We start from the raw sequence: 19,880 nt of genomic DNA on the forward strand, positions 1-19,880 counted from the left end.
ACATCTAAATTTTAATCTGAGCTATCCTCTCTGGACTTATCCTCGATCAGAAATATTTTCTTTTAAGAACATAAATTTATAGAAAAAAATCATTATTAAAGAAATATAGTAAAATTATAAATAATATCATAGGGATAGATGGGATTTCAAAATTGTAGAATAGATAAACAAGATTATACAGTATAGCACAGGGAAATATACACAAGATCTTATGGTAGCTCACAGAGAAAAAAATGTGACAATGAATATATAAATGTTCATGTATAACTGAAAAATTGTGGTCTACACTGGAATTTGACACAACATTGTAAAATGATTATAAATCAATAAAAAATGTTAAAAATAAATAAATAATATTATAAAATTAACTCACATTTGCTATGGTTTAAACCATGTTACTTTGGTATTACTCTGGTCCTTTGACCCCCCTGCAATATTTCCTTTGGTCTTTGTACTCTAAAATACAGTTAAGTAACTTGCTTAACTACTGCACTATATTCAAGGATGCAAATTGTCAAGTAACAGACCCAAAGCACTTGTCATGAAGAAGAAAGGTGGAGAATCCAGACAGGAACACAGCCATCTCTTTTAACCCTATTTTCTTTCCAAAGATTGATTACCATCAGCATATATTTGTATCTACTCATTTGATTATGTACATTAAGGTTGTAAGTTACTCAAAGGGTCCATACGAAGTATTATCCTAATTTGCAATTCTAGATTGTGGTATTAAGATATTGAATTTCACACAGCAGATGACAGAGGAGCATGACAAAGTTCTGAAGATAAGTAGCGACTTTCACCATACAATGCTTTGCTTTATCAATAAGACAGAGAGAATGAATACCAAAAGGTTGTATGTAAAAATTATGAAGTTAAAAATGACTTATGGTTACAGAAAAAAAATCCGTATAAGGATAATGATTAGTGAGTACAAACAGACAAAAACACTACAATAGTAATGTACAAAAATAAAATTTTCATTACATACCTAATGGACTGTCAGAAAAAATATTAATAACACAGTATTGCTTTTTATAATACAGCATTATAGTGATTATACATAAATGTTTAAAAGTACCAAGATAAGGTAATAAACAAAAAATATTTTAAACTATATTGGTGACAGGATGAAAGGATGATTTCTTTTTTAATCAGAAGCTTAAAATGACCAATAAATATGACAGATTTACAACCGCCTTCCTCAGAAAAGCAAAATGAAACACTTCTGTCCTCACTCAAATGACGTGCTATTATTTGGGACTGCAAAGCTTATTTTTTCCTTTTTTTTTTTTTTTTTGTCTTGTTATACATCTATGCTATTAATCACTCTGGAAATATAAATTGCAGTTTTGCTATAAAGAAAAAACTATGAACTCTTCAAAGAAAAAGTTCAGTTTAAATACAAGTATAACGAGTAGTTAATATTTTCATAGTTTAAATACAGTCATGTGAAATACAAATGACTCACAAGCTTCCTGTGTTTTATGAAAATACAGAAGCATGTATCTACATATTTTGTCTAGTGACACTCACAACTGGCAAAGTCTTGAGCATGGAGAATACCAAACCTACTAATAAACATATAGGATAATGTGAATTAATGAAAAGTGTTTGCAGTGGTAATCACAAGCTGTTCTTTTCAGATTTTATAGATTAAGAAGCCCATAGCAAACTATGTAATGAGAAGGGACTTTTCACATAAAAGCTGTATGTCGATACAGTACAGTTTACTTCAATTAAGTTACTGTATTGGGTTCCTAAGATTATGCATAATATTCAAATCTGTGATTGTTATTCGGAGGTCCTGTTACTTGGTTGATAAACACTCTTAAGAATTTTGATGGGACAGCCTCTTAAATGAAGGTCAATGGGAAAACTACAGCAACTACTGCCGCATGAAACATATCCAAACACAATGCAATAGTTCTACTCAGTCACAGAAGTTTCTTACGTGGTTTATAGTTCTTTCTCTTTTCTGGTTATGACTTCTTAATCATGTCATTGACAATTAAAAATTCTAATTCTATCAGAGACAGAATTCCAATTCTAATTCTAATTCAGAGATAGGATGATAGGGGAACAAACTTCAAGTATGTTGGCAGTGGTTGAAATTCATTTTAGAATCCAGTTTATTCTAGCTAATGGAGGAGAAGGCTGGTCTGAGTAAATTCCGCATCACTTAAAAAGCAGCGCTATCACATTTTAGGTACAGAGAGTCACTCTATAGATTTGTCAGATGGTAGAATTACTTTTACAGGAGAATTAATATGTGCAAATAAATGCTCTCTGTATTTCAATATAGCTTTATTTTTTAATAGTAGTAGAGATGTCTTGTGAAATACTGTTTATTCATTTGATTAGCTAATTATTTCTTCAGAAGTCAGTAAATTTTAACCTAGCCCTTATCAACATCAGAAGAAAAAAATAAGATTTCATGTATTTGAACCCAATTACTACAATCCATCCTACTTAGCTTTCACTAAAATTAAAGACAAAATTGGCTACCAAATGCTTTCACATGATAAGTTTCTAATAAAAAGATGGTTATAAATAAATACATTATGTCCCCCTTACCAATATGAGCTCTGTCAGAAATGATAAGCCTTTTTTCCCAGCCTTCCAGACCTAGACGAAAAGGGAAAAAAAGATACATTAAATTGAATATTTTGTATAATAATTTTTAAATCTTAATTTCTTTAGAAATACAGTTTAAAATTTTTTTTCACTGAAGTAATCATTTCAGTATCTTTTCCTTGCACAGGAAATATGTTTAACAAGAATTTTCTCACCTGTCACTCTTTATACAAACTCATTTACAAATTCTATCTTTCTAAATGTTTTGCTCTAAAAAGCCAAAACTTAAACCAGCCATAGCCACGTAAAACACTTCTAAGAAATTAAAAATGCAATTGGTAGGAAATATCATTCTGATGGAGGCAATAGGTGGTGAGGGGTGAGGTGCCACACAAGGGGAGAATTTCAAGAAAAGGGAATTGATTTGGGAATGGCACCCTTTCACAAAAGACAATTATAAAAAGTGACTAAACTAAGATAATGTTCTCATTAATTCCTCCAAAGTAGTATCCAATACTATACTTATCACAATGAATTATAACAAAACATATGTAGCTCCCCATTTAAGTGTAAATGCCTGAGAGCAGGGGCCATGAGTTTTCATCGCATGGGCCCTGTCATCCAATAAATGTTCAAAAAAAATGTTGAATGAATAGATAAATCAATCTAAATCTTTTTCTTTAAAGATAGTACCTTAGTAGGTTATATGCATTCTAAGTATAAGCCACCAAGCCATATTTTCAAAACAAATATTCAGATATTAAAAATTAGTTGTTAATTTTGATAATATCCAAAGATTTGCTTTAAAAGTTATTCCTTATAGATTAAAAAGGAGAACTTTCCTGGTAAAGTGCTAAAAGATAAACTGGAATATTAAGCCTCCCGCTCTATAGCTGTTTTTGACATGTAAACACATACATATTCTAAAGTTAGTTTAGGGAATATTGTAAAGAAAATATTACAAAGAAACTCAGTAAAGTGGATTCAGCTGGGTTAGACAGGCCAGAAGGAAAAACAGTAGGGCAAAAATTGCAAAGGGGATGAAGGACAGCAGAGAGCAGCATGGGAGCCTCAAGCTGACCAATTTAAAAAGCAGATACAAGCAACACACAAGTAAAAATGAAGGGTGGACAGCAGAGATGGCAGCAGACAAGATTCTGTGAAGTCAGATTCAGTTGTTAGAACACTTGAGGATGGACTGCTACTTTTAAACCTGGAAAATAAACTTAACAATATAACAGAACTTAGTACTTTTAAATATGAGCTAAGGGGAAACTCACACTAATGATTTTCCTCAATTGTGTATTATTTGCATTGCCACATTCCCCTCAAACCCTAGCAAGGTACCCAAATTGAATGTAAACAGACTTCCAAAAATGCAAAAGAGATTAGGAAAGGCAGGAAATGAAGGCTTCTTTTTTTTTTTTTTTAAGATGGATGTGGATACACTGCATAGAAGGAGCATTTCCTTCATTTGGAGGCAGGGACCTACACAATCCTCTTTTACCCCTGGAATATAGCAACCAAGGGAGTCCCAGATCCTCTAGGAAACGAGACTAACAGTACACACAGTAGGCTTCACTGGCTTCCTGACTGCCTCAAGCTAACTTTTGGTTCAGGCAGAAGGGGATGCTAACTTGAGCACAAATGACAAAATAAACTCGTGAATTTCCTAGAGTTTTGCCACCAAATAAATAGTAATTCTAGCCACCCAAAATTTGCAGATGACCAATGTGCAAAAATTCAAGACTTACACAATGACCCTGTTATGTTCACCTTTTCATTAAAATACTGATGAATAAAATTTAGTAACTGACATTAAAAATATTGTCCTACAATAACCTGCAATTTTAAAGCAGAAGACAAAAATGTTACATTTGTCTGGAACAAGATCCCAGTAAAACTTAACAGAAAAATAACTGGTTACCAGACAAAGTAGACTCATTCTTTCATACCTTTTCCTTTTTGAACATTTTTCTCTGCTTCCTCAAACAATCCAGGTAGATGAATTACCACACCATTTCCTGAAAAAAAAAAAAGAAAGAAAAAGAAAAATTAAAATTATAAAATAAATTCCAAACTTAAACATGTATATTTATAATATAGACATACATAATGATATTTAAATAAAGACATTTACAAAATACCTTTATTTAGAATAGTAGAAGAGTGAGGTACTTTGATTAATAGGACATTTTGATTTATCAAGAAGTTACCACAGAAATGATTCCAAATTTTAAACAGCAGTATAACGTAAATACATAATACAACATAATACATAGAATATAAAACACTGTAATTTGAAATTTCTGTGAAACTGTTATTTTGAAAGTAACTAGTTATATAGTTTTAGGCAAATTGAACCAGATTATTGTATATTCTAAATCAATGTCCTTCAAATTGGGGAATCCCAACCTATATTAGTGGTCATAAACCCATTTTATTGGGTTGTGATTAGCATTTTTTAAAAATAAAAGACAAGGTGGGGAGGGTATAGCTCACTGATAGAGCACATGCCTAGCATGCATGAAGTACTGGGTTCAATCCTCAGTATTGCCACTAAAAATTAAATAAACCTGATCACCTCCCCTCTCCACCAAAAAAAAAAAAAAGAAAAAATTAAAGACTAAAATAAAAAATAACAGATTGCATCATATGTCCAGAATCAATCCATGAAACAGACTTCTTGTATTTTTTACCATGTGTCACAGTGTTTAGAAAACTGATTTGATGATCTAACATTTCATTATAGAATTAAGATTGTCAATGATCAGAAATAAATGCAAAGTAATCATTCCCAAAAGTATTAGTGCTAAAAGATCTGAAAGGGTTGTAAAACAGCCAGTTAGGTATATTCCAGAAGGTACCACTGTCAAGATTAATAAGCAATCAATGAATCATTTGATTAGTAAGAGATTAAATCAGCTTAGATAATGAGAAATGAACACTATTATCATTTGGCAGGAAAAAATCCCTAAGTTCAGTTTATATACTTACCAATGAATGCAGTAACATTTGGATTAATTATTCCACTGGGCAAAAGATGAAAATCATATTCCACAGAATCTACAACAACTGTATGGCCGGCATTATTCCCTCCCTGGAATGCAAGATAGGGAGAAATGAACCTGACAATCAATACGACAAATAACATATCTCCTTCCAAGGTGGATTAGTGATCTCTTGCTAAAATGTCAATACAACTTAAGTGTTTGCGATGAATACTTACTTTAGAGGCTTTACAATGATTTTCTATCCTCTCTCCTTCCCCACTATCGCACACTTAGAGTGGTTATTCCTGACAGGATACCTACAGGCAGCATAGTACTCGACAGTGAAAAACTCAAAAGCTTCCCACTAAAATCTGGGACAAGACAAAGATGCCCACTATCACCACTTCTATTCAACATAGTCTTGGAAGTCCTAGCCACAGCAATCAGACAAGAGAGAGAAATAAAAGGGATCCAAATTGGAAAGAAGAGGTGAAAGTGTCACTATATGCAGATGACTTGTTACTATATATAGAAAACCCTAAAAAGTCCACACAAAAATTACAAGAGTTGATCGAAGAATTCAGCAAGGTAGCAGGTTACAAGATTAACGTTCAAAAATCAGTGGCATTTCTTTACACTAACAATAAATCAACAGAAAAAGAAAGTAAAGAAACAATCCCCTTTAAAATAGCACCCAAAGTAATAAAATACCTAGGAATAAACCTAACCAAGGAAGTGAAAGAAATATATACAGAAAACTATAAACCATTGATGAGGGAAATTAAAGAAGACTTAAAAAAAAATGGAAAGATATCCCATGCTCTTGGATTGGAAGAATCAATATTGTTAAAATGGTCAAACTGCCCAAGGCAATCTACACATTTAATGCAATCCCTATCAAATTACACAGGACATATTTCACAGCACTAGAACAAATCATAATAAAATTTATATGGAGCCATCAAAGACCGAGAATTGCCAAAGCAATACTGAAGAGAAAGAGGCTGGAGGTATAACTCTCCCAGACTTCAGACAATACTATAGAGCTACAGTCATCAAGACAGCATGGTATTGGTACAAAAACAGACATATAGACCAACGGAACAGAATAGAGAGCCCAGAAGTGAACCCACAAACTTTTGGTCAACTAATCTTCAACAAAGAAGGCAAGAATATACCTGGAATAAAGACAGTCTCTTCAGCAAATGGTGTTGGGAAAACTGGACAGCAGCATGTAAAACAATGAAGCTAGAACACTCCCTTACACCATACACAAAAATCAACTCAAAATGGATCAAAGACTTAAACATAAGACAAGACACAATAAACCTCCTAGAGGAAAATATAGGCAAAACATTATCTGACATACATCTCAAAAATTTTCTCCTAGAAGAAATAAAAGCAAGAATAAACAAATGGGACCTAATGAAACTTACAAGCTTCTGCACAGCAAAGGAAACCATAAGTAAAACAAAAAGACAACCTACGGAATGGGAGAAAATCTTTGCAAATGAAACTGACAAAGGCTTGATCTCCAGAATATATAAGCAGCTCATACGACTTAATAAGAAACAACCAAACAACCCAATCCAAAGATGGGCAAAAGACCTGAATAAGCAATTCTCCAAGGAAGACATACAAATGATCAATAAGCACATGAAAAAATGCTCAATATCACTAATTATCAGAGAAATGCAAATCAAAACTACAACGAGGTATCACCTCACGCCAGTCAGAATGGCCATCATTCAAAAATCCACAAATGACAAATGCTGGAAAGGCTGTGGAGAAAGGGGAACACTCCTACACCGCTGGTGGGAATGCAGTTTGGTGCAGCCACTATGGAAAACAGTAGGGAGATTCCTCAAAAGACTAGGAATAGACTTACCGTATGACCCAGGAATCCCACTCCTAGGCTTATATTCAAAAGGAACCCTAGCTCAGGATGACACCTGCACCCCAACGTTCATAGCAGCACTATTTACAATAGCCAAGACATGGAAACAGCCTAAATGTCCATCAACAGATGACTGGATAAAGAAGAAGTGGTATGTTTATACAATGGAATACTATTTAGCCATAAAAACCGACAACATAATGCCATTCGCAGCAACATGGGATGTTCCTGGAGGATGTCATTCAAAGTGAAGTAAGCCAGAAAGAGAAAGAAAAATACTATAGGAGATCGCTCCTATGTGGAATCTAAAAAAAAAAACAAAACATAAATACAAAACAGAAACAGACTCACAGACATAGAATACAAACTTGTGGTTGCCAAGGGGGCAGGGGGTGGGAAGGGACAGACTGGGATTTCAAAATGTACAACAGATAAACAAGATTATACTGTATAGCACAGGGAAATATATACAAGATCTTATGGTAGCTCACAGAGGAAAAAAATGTGACAATGAATATATACATGTTCATGTATAACTGCAAAATTGTGCTCTACACTGGAATTTGACACAACAGCGTAAAATGACTATCACTCAATAAAAAAATGTTAAGAAAAAAGTCTGAGTCAGGAAATGTTGATAGGTATAAATTTCTAATTAAGAAGCTTCAAAGGTCAAGGGAGATTTTTAAAAGTTTAGAAGGGAATGAAACGGTATTAGTCTGCAAAAGTAACTCCTGACTCTTCACTTAGCTTGGTATTAGGTCTTCTTCCCAAAATCACTCTCCTAACTGAGTTCCCACTGTAAGAGAGGAGATGAAGGCAGTCAACTGCCCCTTGACAGTGTTACAGACCTGAACCAATGCTGTCTCTTTTCTAGCAACAGTGTTGAGATCTAAGAGCTTCATGCACATAGCCCAGAGGCATTTCTCAGTCCACTTAGTCGGGCCTATGTTTTCTCTTTGTCCTTTTTGCTCTGAATATATGAACACTGTTCTGTAATCATAGAGCTCAAAATGAACATCAATCAAGAAATCAGAGAAAACACTATGGATTATAGCAGAGAGCAGGAATGCCTCTGAACTACTCCAGCAACCAAAAAAAGGGCTCCCATTTCTTGTCTAGCCTTCAAGCTTCTTAGAACCCTAACAAGCTTTTGAGTCTATGCCTATTACCTGTGCTGTTTCTCGGTAAAGACTGTAAGGCCTGTGTCCCTTTCCAGATTAAACATTTCACTATTTGCCAAAACTAAAACACGTTTCAATCTACAGCAATAAAATAATTATAAACAAGGATGACTATTCTTTTATAAAAATATTCATATAATTGCAATTAGTTTACAATTTCGAAGGAGAGCAGGTTAAGTTAGCAGCAGTAAGTTGATCAAATTAAACTATTCAACAGTTACCAGACACACTAGATGGGAAGAGAAAACATATACAGGGTATCTGAATTTCTTTTTAGCAAACACATCCAAGTGCACTGCTCAGTTACCTTTTAAAGGCTTAAGATAGCCTCTTTACCTTACACTACTATGGTTACCTTCCAGTCTCATACACAGACAAATGTCACACAAATGACAAAAAGCTCAGGTACTTTATCTTTTATACCTTAAATTACCATTATAAAACAGCTTCTCACAATGAAAATGGAAAGGAACATTGCCTTGGGGCATTTCAGGCTCCTAATTAAGAAGCTGTAGAGTCGAGGTACCAAAATGTAATATACACACTTACTAACAAGGCTCAGAGATGACCAGGGTCATAGATGGGAGGATCAGACATGCAACTAAAAACTGCATAAACCAATAATGTTATGCAGCTCTTTGTAAATGCTTAATACAAATTCATCTAATCATTACATTTATGGAGATATTTTCTTTAAAATACACTGAAGTTGAACTGCAGATTTCAAGTCAAAAAACTTTTCTCTCATGAATAAATCCTTCCTTTAAGAGGGTTTTTTAAAAGCTTGAGACAAAGATCCCTTTTTTAAAATTTCATGGGACCTCCTATTTTTAAAGAGTTTTATTATACTGAATTAAATATAATTAAAAGTTGTTCAGTATAAAGAACCATTCCACCTTGGAGCCATAGTAGCCATGGGAATTCTCCTCTATTTACTGTTCTTTTTAATTGCTTTCTCCAGACCATACTGAATACCTCAATGTCCCTTTTTCCACTGACAAAAGTATTCTAACAGTCACCAATCTTCACTTATTGGTATGTAGGTCATCCACATTAACCTTTGGTGTCAAAATCTGACCTAATTCCTGAAAGATAATATAACTAGATTTGTATCCAGTTACAGTAAATAAGCTATTAAATACATATCAACTTACCAGTTCACTCTAGATTTGTTCTAGGCAATAGTTTTTCCTAAAGAAACATGAAAACACCCAAGTAACCCACCCATTTCCACCAAAATTAAAGAAACAGAATATTGACCAGATACTAAGATGATCTCTTATACTTTAAAATTTTATGTCTCAGAAATAGAGACAATGCTATTATATATATATGTGTGTATGTATACGTGTGTGTGTGTGTGTGTGTGTGTGTATATATATATATATATATATTTATATAAATATAAATCCAATAGGTTTAAATAGTGAACAACTTGTGAACAACTTGGGACATCCTCAATGACCAAACTTTGAGATCTATGTGCCTTCAGCAGAGAAAAAGTACTTACTAGAATCACATGGCATTCAACCGGAATATGCTGAGGAAATACACACAAAAAGATACAAATATCACTTATCTATTTTCTCACAGATACAAGAGATAAGACTTGAAATAAAAACTAGAGAAGTCTTTGAACATAATGGTACAATGTAAAAAATACTAGTTAAAAATATTAAGTAACAAATGTTAATCCAAGGAATGCTGGGGATTCCATGTTAAACTCGTGCCAACAGACAATTAAACTGTCCAGGAGTATATTAAAAATAATTTACAGGAAAGGGCTAAACTACTGATTTCAAAAAATTTCTAAGGGTGATCCAGGTCACCCAATAAATATTTTTTGAATATTTACTTCCTCTCTGCCTCACATAGTACTAGGTGCTGTGGAAGAAAACAAAAAAGGAACAAGTCCTCTTTTTGAGAAAATGTATATTCTAGCAGGGAAAGCACAGTAACCCAAGAAAGCAAGATTTAACCAACTCCACCACACACTGGTATATACACTCATGTACGCACTTGGGAAATGCTATGCATAAAAAGCAACCCTGATAGTCAGGAGACATAGAAACAGCAATCGTTATAAAGCTGGAAGAATGGCTTACCTTAAATGCTAATTCTCCACCATCTTCAAAATTATGGGAAGTGGTTTAGAAAACAATTTTAGCTGTATAAGGTCAAGGCATTAAATAACACTGAAATTATTCTCTTTTCAATTATCTTTCAACCTTTCTGATTATTTCAAGGAGAAAGTCTGTCTGCTGATGGTATGTCTTTTACATTTCTTTTTTTTAATATTTTATTTATTTATTACTGTATTATTTAATTACTTTATTTTTTGGTATAGGGGGAGGTAATAAGGTTTGTTTATTTTTTTGGAGGAGGTACTGGGGATTGAACCCAGGACCCTGTGCATGCTAAGCATGTGCTCTACCACTTGAGCTATACCCTCCCTCCTTGGTATGTCTTTTACATTTCTTTTATCACCTACTAATAGCTGGTTTCAGAGCCTTCAGCAGATACCAGCACCTAGCTACAAATTAACATTTTTGTCATTACTTTTATATTTAGCAAGTGACAGGATACACTTTCCCATTATAATTAATTTTAGTTAAATTTTCCTTTTATATTAACTTTAAAACCCTGAGGGGGAAACACAAAGAAAGGGAATAATGTACTGGCTATCCCTGATCACAGGGAACTTCTTGCCTGTCACTGTAACCACGACTACCAAGCTTTACTCTCTCCAAGAACAATAAATTAAGTCCTAATTACTTAAGGCCCAGTATAAACTGCAGTAATTAAAATCTTTGTAGTTTCTATTCAACAAAATAAAGTAAATAAAGTATAACAGTTTACTTTGAGAGAATTTATGTGGGGAAACTGGTAACAGGCTTCCTAACAAAACTACTTTTGTGCTGCCAGGAAGGGGTCTTCCTATTCTCATGCTTTAACTCTTTGAAAAACCTGTACTATTACCCTTCTCCATCCCAGCTCTGGCAATACTTGTTTAAGTAACAGCTGTCCACTAGATGGTAAGTTCCTTGTGGGCAGAAGCCCTGCCTTTTTCAGCTTTTAACTCTAGGGCTAAGTGGTCCCCTGCAGATACTCATTATGTGATTGCTGAATGAAAGAACTGTGCCTGGAGTTGGTCCTATACATAATTATTCTTCTCTTTCTCTTAAAAGATATATCGATTTAAAATTAAGTCATTCTTTCATGCACGTCCTACACACTTATCTAAGGATCGAGAGTACGTAACAAGTTATAAATAACTCCCTGTAAATCCTGAGTCTGAAATATAGGCCTTAAGTGCTATGATGATGAAAACGCCACTAGTTTTGCATCCATTCTCTCCAAAAGGGCATTTTATATATTAAAATATATAGTTAAATGCAATGTCAGGTTGTTTTTAAATTGTATTTTTACTGGAAAAAAAATTCTTTATTTTATGATTCCATTGTTGAAAATAGAAATACATTATGCATATACCTCTTCTGGAGAAACACTGTATATTTGATTTTATGAAATGAATATGACAAATACATATACACATACATATAAAACTCTAGCAAAATACATATTATTTTCAATAATGCACAAAACTTGAATCATCAAACAAGGCAATTCAAGCTCAAAATGTCTTTCCTAAAGATGACCTTTCCCAGCTCTCCATACTCATTAAGAATTTCAACATTTCATAACCTTCAATTTTATAAGCCAGGAGAACTTCATTAAATAGATATCAGCTCACTAGTACAAATAACAAAGTTACCAAGGTGAATCACAAGAGATAGGCTTAAATCTACTCATTACTGATCTACTTGCACAAACAAGACGTAAAAATCCTTGGAGTGATGAACTATTAAAAGACACTAGGAGAATATAAAGATTTTTAAATTGTATAAGGAAGGTAGTAAGTCAATAGTTTACAGGTGAGTAGTCTGCCTAACAAGTCTGCTCATATGTTTCTCCTCTATCTTCAGCTAACATTTTAAAGCCAAACGAGGCTCTTTCTCAATCACTTCTCTCTAGGTTTCCCAAGGGCATCAGAGTGGTCCATGACCTCCTTCAGGAGTACTTCTCTAGTAATACAGTAACACCTCCAATCAACAAACTAATTCTACTACTTTTCAGAGGGATATTAAAATTGAGGCTCTTTTAGAATAAATGCTATAAATGGTTACACTCCCAAAACCTTACAACCCATAATGTAGCTCAACCCCAGTACTACTATTTCCATGTAAGGAAGACCTCAGAAATGACAGTGAAGGAGACAAACAGGCCTCAGGTCCCTCCCCTCCTACCCAGAAAAAGTTAGGTATCCTTATACTTCTTTCCCCACAGCATGGCCAGACCTGATTTTAAGACAAAAGGAAGGTGAAGGCCAGCCTTCTGGAGCACTCCAGCTCCTAAGGCAATATGAGGCAGTAATTCAAAGACAACCCCTTTAGGGATGTTATTAAGTATGTGTGCTGCCAGAAAGGTGGAGGAATTACAGCCTAGAAGCGAGGTAGAGGTGGTGGTGGTGCTAACGGTAAAACTAAAAGGAAATTGGTGTAACAGCTATCTTAACCAAGGAAAGGAACAGGCAGGGTGAATTTCTGCACGCAAAAAACACCAGGTGTTTGCATTTAATGTTTGATGTACCTATGATTACCTTATTTCTGCATGTTCAAGTGGTATTCAATTTTAGGTAAAAAAAACTTCCAATCAAGTGGGCCTACTAACTTGTTAGAACATACACAGCATCATCATATTGCCATGTATGTTCAGGAAGAAGAAACGTTTTTGCAACCTAAACAGACAGCAGTTAACTTCAAATATTACATTACAATTTGTTTTGAAAGTGGTTATTGCTCAACTATTTCGAATTTTCAAATTGCTAATAGTTATCTAAGAGCCTTTACAGAGGCCTACCCTGTAGGCTGCTTCAAAGCAAACGACAAATAGGAAAAAAGCTTACACTGAAAACCACGTGCCTCCCAGTAGAAAGTATATTACCATTCCATTTCCTGAAAGTTCACTCTAGATGTGAGTGTGTAACAATGTAAGTATTTCTAGATATCAGATTTGACATCCATGTATTTACTTGCCTCACTCAAAGAGCTGGGATTCCTTCCTCTGGGACCAACAGGTAAACATAATCTCCCCTCCGTTTTCTGGGTACGGAGTGAAAAACCGGAGCCATTAAGAACAGTCCAAAGCCCCGAGGTGGGTTCTCATGCCAACAAAGTGGACCAGAAGAGGTTAAGCTCTGCACACTCGGTGCCTGCAGGTGGGGGAGTGGTGAGTCTGGATCTCAGGGCGTTTCGGCCCACTCGGTCTCCCTGGGCGGGTGGGTGATGATGGGGAGGGTTCTGCGGCCGCGCAGGGTCTCCGCCCGGAGTCCAGAACAGGCCTCGAGCGGTAGCTCCTCAAACTCGGACCGTATCCCACCTCCACTCCGGCCCTAGACCTGGGGTTGGGCACTGGTCCCCAGACGGAAAAATGCAATTCCCCAGGCATCGCGCATCTCGATGGCTTCATGTCAACCCGCATTTTCCTCCAGAGCTACCCCAAGCCCTCAACCCAGGACCCCAGGTCAGGGGTCTTCGACCTCCCGCCATTTCTCCGCGTCGCCGTGGCTCAAAACAAGAGGAGAGACCCTCAAGGTGACACCTTATTTTGGACAGTGGATGCGAGTTCTGGGCCCGAGCTCGCGGGCCGGCTTCCCGTCAAAGCGCGGCCGCCTCACCTGGCAGCGGCACACGATGTCGGCGTCCTGCGCCAGCAGATCCACCACCTTCCCCTTGCCTTCGTCGCCCCACTGCGCGCCGAGCACCACCGTCACCCGGTTCCCTCCGGGCCGCGCCCTGGGGCGGCCGCAGTCGCCGTTGGGCAAGGAGGATGCCGCCGGGTTGGTCTCGGCGAACGCCATGGCTCCAAAGACGCTAGGAGAGCCCGAAGGGGACGCGGGTGGCTGTGAGTGCGCGAACCGAACTGCTCTGCGGCCGCCAGCCACATGCGGAGGAAGAAGCAGCCAGATCCAACCCGCCCCCGCCCCGCCCCGCCCCGCCCGCCCGCCGGGTCGCCACCCTCCCGCCAGGCCCGCCCCGCGTCCTGCTGCCCTCTCAAGGGATACCAGGACCGCCCCGCGCACGCCGGCTTCTGCAGCACCGCCCCAGGAAAAGGCCACGCCCCTTCCGCGGCCGGGCACCCCTCCAGTGCGAACCAGATGAGCGGAAAGGGGCGGGGGCGGGGCTTCGAGCTCGCTTCTGCCTCAACGCCCCGCCCATCCGCCCTTCCTCCAGCTTTTCAAACTGGAGAGGCGCGGAGGTGCGTGCCGGTGCGTCGGACTACAACTCCCGGCAGCGCTCTGGCTGAAGCGACGAATTCCGGTGATTTGGTGTCTGCTGTCTGTACGTTTGTCTCTGAAAGTGATCATTTTTAAATTATTTTTTAACTTGTTTTTGTTAGAGGATGAGATAATGTGTGCACATACAAAGGGTGGAATTTCAAAATACAAAAGGGGTGAAATTGGAACTTATTATAGTTTTAAAATTGGAAAGTAAAGGTTTGAAGTGAGAACAGAAGGACAAGGATCAAACAGGGCAAACTCAAAAGGAAAGCCTTAAGCTTAATTCCTTTGATAACTATGTAAGTTTAAAAAGCTAAAGCTCTAAACTTTCTTAGAAACAATGAGCAGTGCATATATGTAAATTTTTTAAATATGTGTAATATATATATGCATTTACATGCAATATATTGTATATGTGCAGTCAAATTATTTTACCTAATAAAAATGAAAAATAAAAAGCAAAGCCTTAATGTAGAGGACATTGGGCCTGAAAATCTAGAGATCATGTAGAGTCCTAAACCTAATCATTTATATCAGTAACAGAGGCTTAGAGAGGAGGAATGAATTACCGGTATCATATAGTGTACAGTAGTGCACTTTTAATTCCCACAACCATATGAGGTAGGTAATACTATCTTATCCTTATTTTACAGGTTTTAAAAGTTAGTTAACTTCATCTAGTGAGGACTGAATTAGTACCTAGATGGTCTGAATCCAGAGCCCAGGTCCTTTTCTGTATATTCCACTCCTCTTAGTATTTCAGTTGTCGCTAGATTCCAAGGAAAATATGAAACTAGACAAACCTCATTTTAAATGGAGTTGGGGAGCCCCAAAGTGGGAGCTCTCATGCAGGTACCATCCCAGCAGACTGTAACAAGAAGGAAGGCAAGAATATTGCTTTTCTTCTGGTACAAGGAAGGACATTGTTTTTTACATAGGAACTTTATCACCTGCTTTTAAAAAAGGAAGGCAGATCCCTCCCTGCCCCAGCAACAATGCTCTAACCCTTGAAATCTTTTTGTCACTTTTACTAAATGAATAATTAAATATTATTTCATAATGATCTGTGATCCAATTTAATCGTGTCCAAAACTTTGGATATTTTTGACAAACTTCCCCAAAATCAAATTGTAAATGAAGTCTTTTTGACCTTAAACTAACTTTGGGATTTTTCTGGAGGGCCCCTGGAGCATCTCAAAGGGTCTGTTTTATCTCCTTATAAAAAGGGAAATATTAAACTAATTAGGCTTATTTGGGAAATTATGTGGGAAGCACTGTCAAATAAAAAATAACACTAAGCCTTCTTTATGTTGTATCTGTATAGATATATGTTATAAATGTCTCAGAAATTATATGACATTCCTAGAAATCTGATATGTCCTCATATATTATGATTCATAATTCTAGCTTTTACAATGTTGTATGTCACAGAAATAACCAAATTCCCTTGTCAATTCCATTATAATGAATTCTTATTGGATCTTTAATAATGGACATTTAAGTCTTTTGTCATTCACAGTCATTGTTTTGATCTAATGTTTTGCAAAAAGATTCCTACAAAAATGCTTCATCTTCAAGGAGATTCATGGAAAAGACCCTAACAAGTACTCTAGAATGCAGATTTCTGATAACTTTAAGATCATAACACTGAACTGGGTAAATAGTTCTAGAACTTTAATGGAAAATTTATTGATTCATAAAGCTGCTAACCCAAGATCAAGACCAACAAGAATTGCAGGGAACTAAATGAACAAATAAGGATGATTATAATTTTTATGATTTTTTATCTTTTTGTTTCTACCTGATTCCCCCAGAATTTGAAAACTCTTAAGTATTCTTTTCCTGACAATACAGTTAGTTATTTATGTGAATTCAATGAGAACATGTTCTGCTTATAACAGGATACAATTGGAAATATCGACTACATTACCAAGGCTTTGACTGGAATGTCATATTTGAGAGAGAGAGAGATACATAGACTCGGATATGAACAGACAATTCTAAGGAAGTGCTTGGAAAAATTAAACCTAGTACCTTGCTTATAAGGTTCCAGCAAAGAAGTCTTAAAAAGAGCTTTATTTGATCAATCACTATTCTTTCTATAATCAAGTTGAATTTAATACAAACAAATTAATTTTACTATGTTTTTTTATTAAAAAGGGGGATAATTATGGAGAGAGAAATTATTTTTGCACCTTTGTAGATATTAGATTCTTACCCTGTTAATTTTCTTCAGGGTTTTGTTATATACCTGTAAGCTGGACTGGATCCTAAACTCTCCTAGGAGTTTCCTCAATTATCTGACTACAAAGCTCCAGACTAATGTTTCTGATTTTCTCCCACCCTTCTGATTTGAAATCAATAAGAACAAAGACTGCCCTTAAATTTCCTTGGAAGGAACTACACCAAGATCCTCCTCACTGCCCAAATGCAGCCAGACTTCAGAGGCTTGGGCCGTGGGTAGACATGTCATGGCTAAAGAAGACTTCACCCGGCATCCAGTCCTATAACAAGTGCTGAATCAAACTGACTAGGAACTGAAACAGACAATAGCTGAAGGAGACATCTTTCCCATAATGACTGGACCAGGCCTGTATATCTTTTCCTGCTGTTAATGTCTTACCTTATCCTTTCCCTCTTCTTCTTGGAAAGACAATACTCGTTTCTGCATTTTCAACCTATTACACGACAATGGTGACTCTTTCATCTATTCCGTAAAAAATGTTTTCACTTTTCCCAAGTGCTACTGCTAATTTCACCCAGCATCCCCTTGACATCAGCTACAGGTTAAGATGTTGGAAGCCTCCCATTGGTCCACCCCATTAAGCCTCCTTAAGAGAGACCTTCAAGAGGCCTACCTCAGTCTGAGTTTGCCTCCATAAGGAGAGCCTTTCTCCTCTGGATCAGAATAAATTCCAGTGGATGCATGGTCAGAAATCTGTCTCTAACATTAGGAGAGCTTGCCAATTCATCATTTGACTTGTTAGCTAAGGCAGTTTTGCAATTTCTCATAGCCCTTGATTAGCTACTTGCTGAACAAGAAGGCATTTTCTTCAATAGCAAATACCACCTTCTTGGTTAAATGCCTCTGGAGGAAGAAAAACTCAATTAGACGAGATCGAGGAACTAACCCATTGGTTACAACAAATTTCACCTGATGACCACTCATCTTTTGACCTACCTTCAGGTTTGGGCTCCTGGTTTAGAACCAACATATAAACATAACTTTTCATATTACTTTTAACTCTGCTTTGCATAGTCCATTTTAAATTTCTTGTTAAATCTTTGTTAAAACGACATACCCAATAGGGTGATACTAGCTTAGTGCAATGTTTATGATCTTTAGATGGAAAATGCTTGGGAGTTATCCCTCCCACCCTTCCCTGTTACTCCAGCGTGGCCTCAGTGGTTTCCAGTCTGCTCTTTCCCTATGACATGGGCATGGGAACCAGAAAAGCGCCTTCCTGGCACCAAGGGACAAAATGCAGAAAACCTGACTCTTGATCAGCAGTGCTTTTGAGGAAAGTTCATGATCAGAAAGGGAAACGTGAAAATGAAGGCAACCTCATCGGAAGTGGAGTCAGGAAGCCAGGAAGAAGGAACTGTCACGCGTGCCACTTATTGCAGCCTACAGAGCCAGCAGCAAGAAGGAAGATAGAATGTCAATTTTCTTCAGCTATAAGGGAGGACATTTTTCACAGAGCAACTTCATCTCCTGCTTTTAAGAAAAAGGAAGGAAGATTCCCTCCTTGACCCAACAGCGATGCACTAACTACAACTTGCAGCCCATGAGAAACTGCTGCAACCCGACTGGCTCTTCTCCAACGGACTTTTGTTCAAAACAATCACCCCCAGCTTCTTCTTAAAACCTAATAAAAGCAAACCCCTCTCCTTTGTTCTCCTTATTTGCCTATGATTCACCATAGCTTACCTGTTCTGAACTGCAATTTTCTGCTATTCCCAAATAAACCCATTTTGCTGGTAAAATAGCTGGCTGTCTTACTTTTGAGGTTGACAGGTGACGTAGAGGAAAGAAGGAAAAGTTAGAAATAAAAATCTAAACTTGGAAGCAGTTTAGATAACAGAAATAAATCCAAATATCTTGAAAAAGGACTAATTTTAATTGGTGTGATGTAAAAAAGCATGTTTACATCAAGAGAGGGGGGTTTGTGTGATTTCAACAAAATAATACTAAGGATGTCACTGCTTCAAATGCATTTATAATCCCTTGGTTAGAGTGGACTCCATTCAGTAGAGGGATGGAAAGATGTTTTTAACTGGCAGACTCTACCAGCAGGTGAGATAGCTGCCTAATTTGGTGGGCGAGGATGAGATGATGGTGTTGAGTTTGACTTTTTTGAGTTTATGGCCAAGTAGCCTCATTTTAACCAGTGATATGCCCACCTTCAGTAGAACACAACATTTGAGCTGTTTTGTTTGGAGCAGTGACAGGCAGTGAATAACCATGTCTCAGCTTTGTATATGCAAGGGTTTTTTTCAAAGTACTTACTTAAATATTCACCCACACACTCACTTCTTATCCTTTGACCAAAGACATCCACTTTAGAGCTGGCAGCCTCATAAAACCCAAGGGTTGAGACCAAAAAACACTTTCCAGAGTTCGAAGTTAACCTAAGCAACCTGGACTTAAACCACCTGAGCATTAAGTTTTAAAGTATTTCAGGATACTTTTGAATGATGTGGCTCGAGTCTTGTTGGGGGAAAAGCAAACAAACAAAAAACCAGCTGCAAGAATTCAGGGGGCAGTGGCAAGCGACACCATAACTTTAGGTCTTCCTGCACTCTCTGAGCAGAAAGTCATTTATAGCTGCAGGTTTTCTAAGGCAAGAATTCGTCTCCAAGCCTAACCCGCATAAACTGGGTTTTCC

At 36.9% G+C, this 19,880-nt stretch overlaps 1 protein-coding gene across 1 annotated transcript in view; it reads right to left on the reverse strand.

Annotated features, from left to right (window-relative positions):
- Positions 1–14,687, reverse strand: part of ADSS2 (adenylosuccinate synthase 2) — a 31,824-nt gene extending 17,137 nt beyond the window's left edge. Inside the window, exons 1-4 of the mRNA XM_032466546.1 lie at positions 14,389–14,687; positions 5,575–5,677; positions 4,533–4,601; positions 2,578–2,628 (exon numbers count right to left, since the gene is read on the reverse strand). Coding sequence (XP_032322437.1) covers positions 2,578–2,628; positions 4,533–4,601; positions 5,575–5,677; positions 14,389–14,571 — 406 coding nt within the window. The 5' untranslated portion in view covers positions 14,572–14,687. The remainder of the gene's footprint in view (positions 1–2,577; positions 2,629–4,532; positions 4,602–5,574; positions 5,678–14,388) is intronic.
- Positions 14,688–19,880: the final 5,193 nt, after the last annotated feature.

This window comes from Camelus ferus, chromosome 23 (genome assembly GCF_009834535.1).
Source record: "Camelus ferus isolate YT-003-E chromosome 23, BCGSAC_Cfer_1.0, whole genome shotgun sequence".
In the NCBI taxonomy this organism is placed as follows: domain Eukaryota; kingdom Metazoa; phylum Chordata; class Mammalia; order Artiodactyla; family Camelidae; genus Camelus; species Camelus ferus.